This window comes from Cryptomeria japonica, chromosome 5 (genome assembly GCF_030272615.1).
Source record: "Cryptomeria japonica chromosome 5, Sugi_1.0, whole genome shotgun sequence".
Taxonomy (NCBI): domain Eukaryota; kingdom Viridiplantae; phylum Streptophyta; class Pinopsida; order Cupressales; family Cupressaceae; genus Cryptomeria; species Cryptomeria japonica.
The window spans coordinates 140937586-140951836 of NC_081409.1; the positions used below are offsets into that span (position 1 = coordinate 140937586).

At 34.7% G+C, this 14251-nt stretch overlaps 1 protein-coding gene across 1 annotated transcript; it reads left to right on the plus strand.

The window, feature by feature from the left end:
• Nucleotides 1–10974: 10974 nt before the first annotated feature.
• On the plus strand, nt 10975–12588 carry LOC131078326 (uncharacterized). The gene is made up of 2 exons (XM_059220422.1): nt 10975–11341; nt 11447–12588. The coding sequence occupies exons 1-2, from the start codon at nt 10975–10977 to the stop codon at nt 12586–12588; spliced, it is 1509 nt and encodes a 502-aa protein (XP_059076405.1).
• Nucleotides 12589–14251: the final 1663 nt, after the last annotated feature.

Consider the following 14251-nt stretch of genomic DNA (forward strand, 5'->3'; position numbering starts at 1 on the left):
TACAAGAGTTTGGAATCCTTAAAAACACATAAGAAATACAACATTACACACTACACTTAAGACCTTAAGGTAGTGCTTATGAGCATTGGACATTAAGTAGAGATATGTACCTCTTCACATATAGTTAGCCATCAGAATTCAGTATTATCATGCCTGAAAACAACTTTCGTTTGTCGTGCCTGGAATCTCATGCCTGTAAACATTGAAAAGATGTTAGACAAAATTTAATTTCTCCCACCGGTTAGTGCAACCGACATACTCCACGACAACAATCGCCAAACTTCGTGAGGCCATAATAATCACCATATATTTCCAAGAATTTATATTTGCAATTATTATTTTGTAAGTTTGAATCGTTCACTTCTTTTACTACTATTGGTTCTTCATTTTTCTTGAAACTTGTGGACACTAAAGCTCAAAGCCTCAAAATCTTTTGAAATTTTATAGAGAAAATAATAATTTGTATGCAGATATGTTTAAGAGTGGATATCATTTTTAGAAGCCCAAAATACATAGGGTTTTCTAAAATATTGAAACTGGCAAGTACTTTTTCTCCACCTTTTTAAGTTTTCCTCTATGATCTTGGTGCAAAAGGAGTTCTAAATTGACAAGGAAAGGGAGAACTGATGGACTCAACATGAAACATATCCACACAGTATTTTCTTGACTGCTCAGCACATTAAATGAAGACCTTTTCGATGTGGTTGTCTATTTTTAAAATCTCAATTATGTGTATATTCATGATTATGTTTATAAATAATTATATTAAAACTGTGTGAGGTGAAAAATGATGACGATAAATTATTGTACAAAATCACAAAAGATCCCAACCACAAGAAAACCTCAGTTCTACAATAAAGCATTCACCATACACTAACGAAGAAACCTAAGAACATGTAAATCAATACATGAAACAATAATAGCATTCACATGGCAAGTAGGGTTTGATCCATTGTCTCCTATCTCTATTAATCTTGTTTGATATATTTGCTCTTAGATTTTGTATGTGCACAAGAGCTTGAAACAAAGAATGGATTGTGGTTGTGAAGTCGCTTGATTGCTTGAAGACTTGATAGATGCATTAGGATTAGGATTAAAATAATAAAATAATCCTTTTATATAGAAGACACTTTAGAAAATTGAGGGATAAGATTAAGAGGTGAAAGGACAAATGGTTGGCTAGGATTAAAGGGTAGGTAGGAAAAACAATAAAATATGAAGGAGGTAGATAGAATAATAAAGAGACAAATGGCATGTGTCATGGAGGGAAAAAAATAATGAATTAATTAATTAAATAAAGATTTATTTAATTAATAGAGGAAGTGGGATCAATTAAATAAATAAAATATTTATTTAATTTAGAAAAAAGATAATTTAAATAAATAAAAACATTTATTTAAATATGGAAGGGCTAAAAAATGATTAATGAATTAATTAAATAAATAAAAATCTATTTAATTAATAGAAGGCTTAGGATAAAATAATTCATTAAATAAAAATATTTATTTAATTAAGATAGGATGATTTTAGATGTTACAAAAATAAATGTAGAAATTTGAGGAAAAGGTTATTAAATTCATCCTACATTATTTATCCATTATTCGTGTTCGTAATTGAACTTATTCTGTAACAATTTTGTAGACAAAATTAAAATTCTAGATCAAATCTTGAAAATTTGACAAAGGCTATTACTTAAATATTAATTAAAGTTCTAATTTTTAATTGGTTGTTTTAAATGTATTATTCCGGAAGAAAATAATAACTAGAGAATCTTAAAGTAGATTTAAAAAATAAATTCTAACACTAGTTAAATGGACTAATAATTTGTATGGTTTAGGTAAAGGCATTTGTCATTTTTAAATATACAATGAGTAATTTGGAAGGCTATTATGTAAATGTTAAATTTTAGTAATAATTCATTGTCTTTTGAAAAACTATAGTCTTAAAAATAAATAATATCTATTTGAAAATAAAAAATAATTTAATATTTATTATTAAAACTAACTAAATAGTTAATTATTCATTTTCGTTTTCCTTGCGATGGGCTTGGTAGAGGAGGAACATGTCAAGTATCTTCCTGGGATCATGTCTTCCTTGGATTATTCTGGTTGTACAATGAAATCTCGGTAGTAATATTTCATTTTAGTTGGAAAATGTAGTCTGATGTTTGGGGTAGTATAAGTGATTAGGGAGTGGTAACTCATATTACAGGAGGAAACTTTGCACAAAGTTTCATTACAATTAACGGGTGGCTTCGTTTCTTTCTATGGACACAACCTTCTCAAGTAATCCAATCTTACGGTTCTTCATTATTTGCACATGGCTTTTTATTCTTAGGTGCTCATTTCATTTGGGCCTTTAGTTTAATGTTCCTATTTAGTGGTTGTGGATATTGACAAGAACTTATTGAATCTATTGTTTGCGCTCATAATAAATTAAAAGTTGCTCCTACTATCTAGCCCGAAGCCTTGAGTATTGTCCAAGGACGTGTTGTAGGAGTAGCTCATTACCTTATGGGTGGAATCGTTACAACATAGGCATTCTTCCTAGCAAGAATTATTGCAGTAGGATAATGGCTAGGAGGATTTGAAAAGCATTATGGCATCAAGATTTCCAAAGTTCAGCAAGGCTTGGCCCAGGACCCAACTACTCATTGTATTTGGTTTGGTATTGCTACTGCACATGAATTTGAGAGTCATTATGATATTACTGAAGAGTGTCTTTATCAAAAGATTTTTGCTTCTCACTTTGGCCAGTTATCTATAATCTTTCTGTGGACCTTTGGTAATTTATTCCACGTAGCTTGGCAAGGAAATTTCGAAGCCTGGGTCTGCGATCCCTTACATGTAAGACCTATTGCTCATGTAATTTGGGATCCTCATTTTGGTCAACCGGCCGTAGAAGCCTTTACCTGAGGAGGTGCCACATTATTTTATAGCTGACACACCATTTCAACTACTGCTTCCAGTCCTTAGCAGTCAACTCGCGAGGATCGTTACAATTCAATAGTCCTTGCGAATCCAAAAAGTCCTTGACATTTTTGTTTGATGAAAGGAGACGATGCTTTGGATTTTAATAAATCCTTTGCATAGGAGCCTCTCATGCTTATTATTTGTTGTCATATCTTGTGAAATACATATGCTTGATATATTTTTGGGGTTTCCTTCTTTTTGATAGAAGGGTTTATATTTCTATTTGGAGTGAATCTTTTTTGAATTGCCTCAATATTTGTACTCAATTGGATATAAAATTGTCCATTTGACTCGATGAGAGTCAAAATACTTATTTTGAGATCGATAAGCGCTAATTTTTCCCTTAAATGAAAAAAATTCATAAAGTAAGGCATTTTCTTCCTAATGAATGGAACGCTCTTGTTTTAGAAAATAGAACCAAATTTTTTGATTTGAATAACCCTTTTTTCAATCTGGATTTTATGTCAGGAGAAGGTTGATTCATTTGATTTTCGAAGTCAGCTCGTAATTTATTATGAATATCTTGATTAAACAAATATTATTCATTCATCTGCTTGATTCACTCATTCATTGTAATTGTCCAATTATTTGGATCTGTGAGATTTGGATCTGTTTTGATCTGCATTGAAAATTGTTCTAATGGATCTTCCATGATTTCCAAAGAAAATTGAATATTCGATGTTGGAATTTGCATGAAGATTACATTAATAAAATTTTATGTTGTCATTGATGTCAATTGACCGGTAATGATTTTGTTGTAACGCTATTTTGTAACCGGTAGGAAGAGCTAGTGAAAGGAAACTGTAATCGGTAGGTAAGTTTGTGGAGTGAATTGGTATTGCTAAGTATTGGAGAGTTGAACCAGTAAACCCAACCTCTTGATTTGATAAACCCTAACCGATTGAGTTTGGTGAATTGGCTATATTGGTTTATGATATGATGATGAGCAGTAATGATTATGACACACATGTATATTGTATGAAGAGAGTTTCAGAGTGTTTCTGGCACGTTGAGGTAACAGCTTTTGTCTTGGGAATGAGAAAGTATATTGCATGTAATGCAAAGCGCGTGATGAGTTACTAAGTTCGATGAAGTGGTGATCAAGAAGCGGCCAAGGCTTTCTTGAATGATGTGTAGAGATTGTTATGTAATCCAACGATCATACTTGAACCAAATTGTTTGTAATCTCTATGAGAATTAGGTTTTTGTTGTGTTACCGACCTAGTTGATTTGTTTATAAGGTCGATGAGTTGTTTAGTTTCAGAGTTGGAAAAGTTTTAGTTGAGTGTGTAGTTGCCGAGTCGGATGAGGTATTTGCAGTTTGAGTAAAGACAGATAGGAGCATGAAAAGGATCTGAACAAGTAAGTGTAGTGCTATTCAAACATATCAACAAACTCCTGTTGTTTTCTAACAATTACAGCAGATTGAAATCCCCTAACCGGGTGAGATCTACCAAGCTTAGTGTTATTCAAATCTTCTAACCAGGTGGTCCATTAGCTTGGATTTCAAATCCTCTACCGAGGTTACTCCTCACAGGGTATTGCTTCTAACAAGGCATTATAGTCAATCCCTTAACCAGGTGGTCCCTAACATGATCTGTTCTTAACAGGACTTTTTGTAAAGCTTTAATAGGCTTGGCTCCTAACAGGGCGGACTTTGGAAGAGTTCAAATAGTTATCTTGTGAGTCTCATCTCACCGTGGTTTTTCCCATTTGGGTTTCCACGTCAAACATATTGTGTCAAGTGGTGTATGTTTTTGTGGTTATGTTTTATTATGGTTAATTTTCTTAACTACTTAATCCACTTTGATAAGTCATGATAACCGACAACAATATGAAATGAAGTTTTACTTATGTCAGTAAAAGTATTTGGATGTTTGTAAGTTTCAAGTTGTTTACTGTTAATCTGTTGTAACAGTCAACCGATTTAACTTGACAATTTAATCTTGACAGGGATATTGCATTTATAGTTCTAAGTTTACTTTGAGAGGCCGATTTTGAGATTGGTGAAGTTATTATCAGTTTTTCTATCTACTGATTCAACCCCCCCTCTCAGTAGTTGACCGGATCCTTGTTCTTTCATCATACCATCATTCAATGTAGGGGTGGTCCGAATCATTATAGGAGACTTGTCATTCGTTTGAATATTTTCTGTCCCAGTATCTGGTCGAATGTTGATCTTTATCTTTACTCTTTCTAAGAAAAGGAGTTCTATCCATTGGCGGATAGGTTTCATCCATTCGATAATAGGATGGATCCTTTCAATAATAGCTTTTGCTCGATCAGATGTAGAATTCAAAATCTATTTTCTGTTCCATACATGGATAAAAAAATAGTTGTTTTGTTACCAGTGTTGGTAGATTGGGGGGGTAGATTCATACCAAGGTCTAAAGCAAAAAAGATATACAATCTTGATTTGAATAGCTTCTTTTATGTAGTCTTTCATCCATTTTTTTTGTAAACAAGTCACTTTGTATGGTTTAGGTAATTCTACTTGTCACTTTAAAATATATAACAATTTAATTGAAAGATTACTAGATATTATACTAACTTATTGTCTCCTTTAAATTTATCACCTAAAAACAAGTAATATCCATTTGAAAATTGAAGTAGTTCTTTAAAAAATAGAATTTTGACACTGATTTTTAAAACTCGTTAAACAATTAATTATTTCACAACAAATGATTTTGTTCAAATAGTAATTATGTAAAACTTAAAGTAGTTTAAAAAAAAAAATCCAATATTAATTAATAATTTGTACTTTTAAATATATAATAATTTATTTCAAAACAACTATGTAAATTAAAAAAAAAAAAAGTTTAACAAATTCTATAGATTTAAATTGGAAATTTTAGATCCAATTTTTGTGTCTTAGTTTTCCCATTGACAAAAAGAGTTAAAACACAAAAATTGTCATCATCTTGGAAAACAAATTTTTTGTGATAAAGTAGATAAAATTATGGCTTAGGTGTATGATTTCTGAGTTAAAATCATTGTCATTCATATAACACATGCCAATTTTTTCAAGTTGTTCACATTACATCTCCCCAACATGCAACCGATCACACAAGTGGAATTCTGCATGGAAATTTTAGATTGTAGAATACACTAAGAATTTAGTGTATTTTAAAAAAAAAATAGAAAATTATATAGGTACGATTGATTATAAGAAACTAATATAATATTTTTACAATCATTTTAAATAAAAATTAAATATAGATTATAGGTTTTTCATTCAAAATTTTTAATTCTCTTTAGTGATTGGATCAATTAATTAAATAATAAAATTGAATGATTGCAATTGTATTCCATGAACTAAAAAAGTAGGCAAACATAATTGTTAGCTTCTTTAACACACTTAATATAATTTTTTTTGTTGGTTGGTAACAATCCAAAATACTACTAGCTCATAAATCATGCTCCTAAAAAATGTCTACCCTAGCAACCCTTACAAATCAAAATCTCTGTTGTTCAAACCAGAGAAGGCAACCCTGAATCATAGAAGAATACATACAGTCCAACCGCCTACAGACACTACATTACATAAGCCATTACAAATAAAGAGGAAAGACAAAAAACCCTTTAAGCTTTATTGCAGTCCTGACAACCACCTTAAACCATGCACTTTTAATTAAGCATAAAAGTCTACTTCACATTTCAAAATTGTAAATTGTGACAAAAACCTCCACCGCCCTGCATTATCTTGTGATTATCACAAGTTCTTTCTCTCTCTAAAATCCTTCAACACACGAGCTCCACCAACATTCCTTGCACATTACCACACCCTGCCCATATTTCTGGTTCAATCTCTCCTCGATATCACTCTTGGCCATGCATGAGTCAAATCATTCTCCTCCCGCTCATGATGGCTGATGATTTCTTTAAGCTCCTCCCAAGCCCCTGCAATTTCCAAAACATAGGCCTCTTTATCAACCTTACCCATCCCCCTGTCAAATCCCCTTCCTTGATTCAAAGAATCCCCGCGGACTTCCATTTACAAGGACAGAAAAGCGTGGAATACTAATGCAACTTTTCACCCAGGATATCCAATCATTTGAAAAACCAAATCTTGACAACACCTGTAGAAGAAAGTCCCTTTTTACCTCGTCATACGCTTTCTTGATATCAACTTTTACCATCATTTTTTCTATTTTTTCCATCCTAATGGAGTGGACAGCCTCATGAGCAAGGATTATGCCTTCATAAATGGATCTCCCAGTGGCGAATCCGCTCTGTTAATTGGAGATCATTGAATCAAGAACCAGTTTGAGCCTATTTGATATGACCTTTGATATTATCTTGTAATTTGTATTACATAAGGATATTGGTTTGAAGTCGTCAAAGGAATTGATTGCCATCTTCTTGGGGATCAAGGCAATGAAAGTATTATTAAAATATTTAAGAATAATCTCCCCTCTTCTTGATTCCTCCAAAACATCCAATATATCCATAGCCAAAAGATTCGATAACTTTTGATTGAAAAGAGATGGAAAACGATCCAGTCCTGGAGATTTATCCACACCTAGACTAAACACCGCGTGCCTCACCTCCTCTAATGAAACAAGATGCATTATCATTTTATTGTGATCTTCCTTTACACAAGGAGGAATAACATCCAGAATAGGATGTGGAGCATCAACTTGTCCCCCCTCACCATTATAGATATGTGAGAAAAACCTCACTGCCTCTGAATTAATTCGATCAATCTCTAAGAGCAAATCACTATTCTCGTTCTTAATAGAGAAAATCTTATTATGGGTCCTCCTGACTTTGACTGAGGTGTGGAAGAATTTTGTATTTCTATCACCATCTTTGAGCCATGCCTCCTTAGATTTCTGCCGCCAAAACAACTCTTCCCTTGCAAGAGTTTCAACATATAACTTTTTTAAGTCCTCCTTTCCATAGGTTGCTTCATCCATGTCCTATAAAATGATCTTCTCATGCAACTCTTTTAACTCACCTTCTAATCTTAACTTTTCACAAAAAATGTTCCTAAAGGACTCTCTATTCCATCTTTTAATTAGTTCCTTTAAAAATTGAAACTTTTTAAAGAATATGAATGCTTTATTACCCATTACCTCTGGAGATTGACACCACCAAATTTCTACAAAGGATATGAAGTTGTTATCTCTCAACCACATTGCCTCAAAATTAAATGAACATCTATCCAGAGCAGATTCATCTTGTATTATGTGACAAATCGAGTAATGATCCAACCCTATTATAGGTAGAATCTCTGCTATACAAGTCCATTATCTTTTAGACTAGTCATCGGCAATGAAAAAATGGTCAAGCCGTTTAACAATATTTAAAAAGCCACTCCTTCTATTGGTCTAGGTGAATTCTCCTGATCTAAAGGGGAGCTTAATCAGACCGTTGTCCAATACAAAGGCACTGAAGTCTTTGTGACTTCGACCATACCACCCTACACACCCCATTTTATCTGATGAGAAAAGAAAAGCATTGAAATCTCAACCAATGATATACAATTTTTCCTCATCCTGTTTCAGTAAAATAGAAAGGTCATTCCATAACTGTTTCTTGAGATTAGAATTATTGGAACCATAAACATTGAAGACAAAGATGCTTGTATGAAGTTGTTTCGAGAAGATTTTCAATAGCTTCCACCATCTATCTTGTTTGACCACTTCAACCACTACCACCAAGTACCTCCGCAAGATAACTAGAACCCCTGAGGCTCCCCAGGCTTCAACTAAATGACATTTCCATCTTGAGAAGTTTCTTGCAAAAGAATGAAAATCCTCCCCTTTTATTTTAGTTTCTTGTAACAAAACTAAATCCGGCCTCGCTTGATCAAGACATCTCTTGATCAAGAGAATCTTTTCAGGGGATATGGTCCTCATTGCTTTCGCAAAAGGGCATAGCCTCTTCCTGATCTTAATTTACCATGACCAACAACATTGCCCACCATTTCTAGCTTAACCCTATTAGATTTAGCTCCCCGCTTTCCCTTCGTTCCAATTTTGACTTTGGTTTGGAGGGGGGGGTGTCTGTTCCAAAGTTCTTTTCTCCCTTACCCTTGCGAAATCTTAAAATCCCATTTCATCCTCCTCCTCTCGAGCAAAAATAGATGCTTCATCCATGTTTGAACTTGTGGAGTTGTCGTGATTGTCCCGCATTCCATCGAACGAAATTTCCATGTTTCTGATAGGAGAAATCTGTATATCCTTGAAAATTAGTTCTTCCTCTCCCATGACATGAACATCATCCTGTGGATTATGATCTAAGCTTCTAAATGTCCGATCCTAATTTATGTCTTGAGTCTGTTTACTTGTGACCATCATTAATGCTAGAATCTGGATTGCTTCTTTAGCAGAACCAATATTAGCCTCCTTATATTCCCTTTCTGAATCTACATGCTCCGGTCTCTTGCTTTCCATATTTACCAGGGTTGCAGGGAAACACACCCTAAACCCTTGGAGACCCGAACCGGATACTGGTTCGCGTATCCCATGTGGGAGTCGCCATTGGAGGCGTTTCCGGTTATAGGAGACGTGGGCGGGAGTCGGCAAGGCGTCTCCAGGCCGAAAATAATAAAAAAAATTAAAAAACGCAAAAAAAAACTAAAAAAAAACCCTAAACGTCGCGCATCATAACACATACGACAACGAAAAAGTCAAAGACAACGCGAACAAATTTTCGTCGGTTTGCAGCGTCGCGCGAACATATTTCCGATTTCCGGATTTCATCGGTTTGCAGCCACGGGTTTCATCGATTTGCAGGCAGGGTTTAGTGTTTACCACAAAAACAACAGGTTTTTTTCATTTTGCCTTCCATTTCGGTGTTAAAACATTTAATTTTTTACCGTTTTTTGTGGGTTTCGTCTGCATTTTTGGCATTTTGCTGGGTTTCGTCGATTTTATATTTTTCACAGTATTGTCTAAAAAATTTCGAATTTTATTTTTCTGGTTTCAGTCTGTGTTTTTGCCATTTTTAAACTTTATATTTTTATTTTATAATATAATATTAATATATTTAATATTTATTATTTATTATTAAATTATTAATATATTATTAATTATATCAATTACATTTATATTTATAATATTAAATTATTAATAATTAAATTATTAAATTATTAATGTATTATAAATTTATAATTTTATATGCTGTGAATGTGAGTGTATTTGTATCTGTATCGAACATTCACAGTTAATATTATTAATTTATTAACTATGAATGTCCAATCTTAATATACTGTGAGTGCAATTTTGTTTTCAATTTTACTGAATGTGAATGTGAGTCGCCATTGGATGCAGTATATTTTATTATTTTATTATTTTTCATTTTTTATTTTCAAGTATATACTGTGAGTGCAATTTTGTTTTCATTTTTTAGTGCAATAATAATATTTTTCATTTTTTATTTTCAAGTATATTAAGTATGAACATTGAGCAGTAAGAAAAAAAATTATAATCATATTATTCTTTTGTTTTAATTTTAAACTTTAATTTTCTATTCAGATTGAGCATTCAAAATGTCGGGTGGAGGAAGACAAGGGTTGTACCCACTATGGAAGTATGTTGATCGTGTTCCGGGGCCGAAAGGATCAGGTGGAACAGCCACTATCAAATGCAAACTTTGTAATTTGGGATGGAAAGGTACCTACACGAGGGTGAAGGCTCATTTCCTCCACTTGCCATGTAATGGTGTTGAAGGTTGTCCAAATGAGTGTGAAAGATATGATGCTGTGAGAGAACCGGAAAGGGCTGATGGGAAAGTTGTTATGCGAAGCTCTCATGCTTCAACAACAGGGGCAGCTACTACAACTTACAGTCATGATATAGAGTCAGAGGTGGATGTGACTTCTAGAGGTTTAGCAATTGAACCGGCTCCCAAAAGACCACACATTGGCAGCGCAAACCCCATTGGAAGATTGTTTGATGTGCAAGGATGAGAAGCAGTTGATGCAGCCATTGGACGATTCTTTTATGCAAATGGAATATCATTCAATGTGGCTCGCTCTCCATTCTATGAAGAGATGGTTCGTGCTATCAATAATGCACCAGCAGGCTATAAACCACCTGGGTATGAGAAGCTTCGCACTACTCTTGTTGATAAAGAAAAAAGTCGATTAGAGGAACAAACTGCACCATTGAAAAGAGTGTGGGCTCAAGAAGGATGTAGTATTGTGATGGATGGGTGGACAGATGCTAGGAATTGTCCACTACTTAATATCATGGTAACATGTAGCAAAGGGCCTTATTTTTTGAAGGCAATAGATTGTTCAGGGCAAGAAAAAAATGCAGAATTTCTTCATAGCCAGCTATGTGATAGCATTGAGGAGGTGGGGGCATCACATGTAGTCCAAGTTGTTACTGATGCTGCCCCTGTTTGTAAAGCAGCAGGCATGTTGGTGCAAAAGAGGTACAGGCAGATATTTTGGACACCATGTTGTGTGCATTCATTAAATAATGCTCTCAAGGATATTGGCAAGTTCTAATGGATTTCAGATCTCATAGAGAAGGGCAGAAAGATACAAATGTTCATATGTAACCATCACCACACACAAGCCATTTATCGTAAATTTGCCAAGGTGGAACTTCTCAAACCTGCTGACACACGTTTTGCTTCTTACTTCATTCTTCTTGACTGCCTTTGTGAAGTCAAAGGAGCTTTGTGTTCCATGGTTGTTAGTGATGCATGGGTAGCTTGGAAACAATCTACATCAGATATTGCAGTTGAGGTGAGAGCTATGGTCCTTGATGAGCATTTTTGGGCTGATGTTAAGTTTGTTGTGGACTTTATTAAGCCCATATGTGAGGTGATCAAATTTGCAGATTCAGATAAGGCATGTTTGGGAGAGGTTTATGAAGCAATAGATTCCATGTGTGAAAGAGTAAAGAAGATAACTGATGCAAAAGATATTTCTCTATATCCTTTGATAGAAGCAAAGTTACATGGAAGGTGGAACAAACTTAACACACCTCTTCATTGTGCTGCCTATGCCCTTAATCCTAAATGGTATGATATAGAAGTGACCAAAAAGAGAGCTCCACATCAGGATAGAGAGGTAATGAAGGGCTTTTGGGCTGCGGTTAAAAAGATTTATGGCCGAGGTGAGGAAGCTTCAGTTATGAGGACTCAATGGAATAAGTTTTCACGTGGGCAAGGTGATTTTGCTTCTGTGGAAGCTATATATGATATGAAAGTAAAGAAAGACCCTATAGAGTGGTGGTGGAATCATGGAAGTGAAGCCCCTGAATTGCAATCATTTGCAATACGATTACTCTCACAAGTGGCTAGCTCTTCATCTTGTGAGAGAAATTGGAGCACTTATGGGTTCATTCATTCACTGAAGAGGAACCGATTAGGATCAAAGAAAGCAGAGAACCTGGTGTACATTCATAGCTCACTTCGTCTTCTCTCTCGTGTAGATCCTGGATACAATGAGGGTCCTTCGGCAAAATGGGATCAAATTTCACCTGATGGAGATGTTGCAGCCATTGTAGATGAAGTGGCTAAAGTAGATGGACTAGCTGATTTACCCCCTGTTATTCTACCATCAGAAGAACCTGAATTCGAGAGTGATGACTATTTGGAGAGCCTCATAGCTGATGACCTTGATATGGATGATCATGGCGAAGAAGAGTAGATTATAAATATAAAATTTCTGATTTTTGCTTTCAGTTTTTGGTTTGCGTATCAGCTTGCTGTTTATCAAGCTATCTTCAATATGTAATCAGTATCACTAATCAGTTTGAAACTATGACACAATGATTGTATGACATTTTGATCCTAAACTTCATAGTTAATAGTTAATACTTAATGTTATTTCTTGTTTTGAAAGTCCAATGTCATTAGATTTTCAGATTTTCTATAAATTATTAAATTATATTAAAAAAAAAAAATTGGCATCTCCAAGTACCCACGTCTCCTATTTTGAAAAAATAGTCGTACAAGTACCAGTACCAGTACCCGACGTCTCCAAGAACCCCCGTACCCATGCAACCTTGATATTTACTGTGTTATTCTTCACTTTTGGGAGCTCATTATCCATAGACTCTCTTTCCATATTCCTGCCATCTTCCAGAATTTTTGGATCTAAGATCTTCTCCCAACCTTGAAGTTGTGACCCATATTTTGACATTTTCTTGACCATGTCAGGATCCATAGTTATATTATTGTCTTCCCCAGTTTCTGAGCTTGACGGGTTGGTGTCACTATTAAAAATTTCATCTATGATAACCTTTTGAACACAACTCCCAGAATCAGTTAAGCCATTGCTATCCCTACTAGCCTTCCCTTTAAAAGATTGTAGCACTTCCCAATCCACCTTGTTCCATTTCTTTTCCTATTGATTACCTTGTGAGATTCTTATAATCTCTTCTACTAAATGGTTTTATTCTGATTGTTTGCCTTTGTCCCCATATTTGTACATCCCACTTGGGTGAGCTGAACCCTTACATTTCAAACATGATTCCATGTCCTCTTCATACATTATCTTATGTTTCTAGACTCGTGATCCTGAATTAATTTCTATAATATCAAGGAGTATGTGTATCATTTGCCAGTTGACACATACTCTTGTAAACATGTTGAAGTTATTTTTGTCAATGGCTTCTTCCGCCATCACAAATTCCCCAAGTCTGTTACCTATTCTCCTCAGGGTTTCCAGATCCTTATATTCTTGAGGAAGATCAAGGAGTTTTAGCTAGATTGGAACTATGCTAGTGGATTCATCTTGTGGGTTGAAATTAGGTTTCCATGGTTTGAATAAAAAACCCTTTCCTTCCATGAGGAAAGATCCACCATCGAGAATTCAGTCTCTATCATGCGTTGATGGACAAATTACAAGATAGAAACCATTTGCTATTGTTTTGAGTTCTATATTCTCACCCCACTACTCATTACACCAAGAGAGGATTTTGGAGAAGGCAGGCCAAGTTCCCCCACTTCATAAATAGAGCCTTGTCTTGAAGGAAAACAGACTCACTCCATTCTATATTGTCGATCTTAAGAGAAACAACCCAACTATATTCAGAGTGAGGGATTACCTCCAGAGCCTTAACAGATTTAGATGACGGTTTAGGGCACAAATTTTTTTCCTGCACCGTTTTGAAATCCACTCTTGGCCCATTCTGTAAAGATCGATAACCTTCAAACCTATTTCCCTATCGCGCCCAAGATCGTCTAAAATCTGGTTTGCCGTTGTTTTTCCGATGATTAGGGTTCACCGGAGCCTTCCATGACCATTCCTTATGATTGTTGCTATTTATGATGTTGCTAGGTTGAATTTTTTTGAGTCTTCTAATCAA

Coding starts and splice junctions, on each gene's coding strand:
- LOC131078326 (XM_059220422.1), top strand. CDS start 10,975: ATGGTTCGTGCTATCAATAATGCACCAGCAGGCTATAAACCACCTGGG. Junction 11,342..11,446: donor CCCTGTTTGTAAAGCAGCAG/GCATGTTGGTGC, acceptor AATGGATTTCAG/ATCTCATAGAGAAGGGCAGA.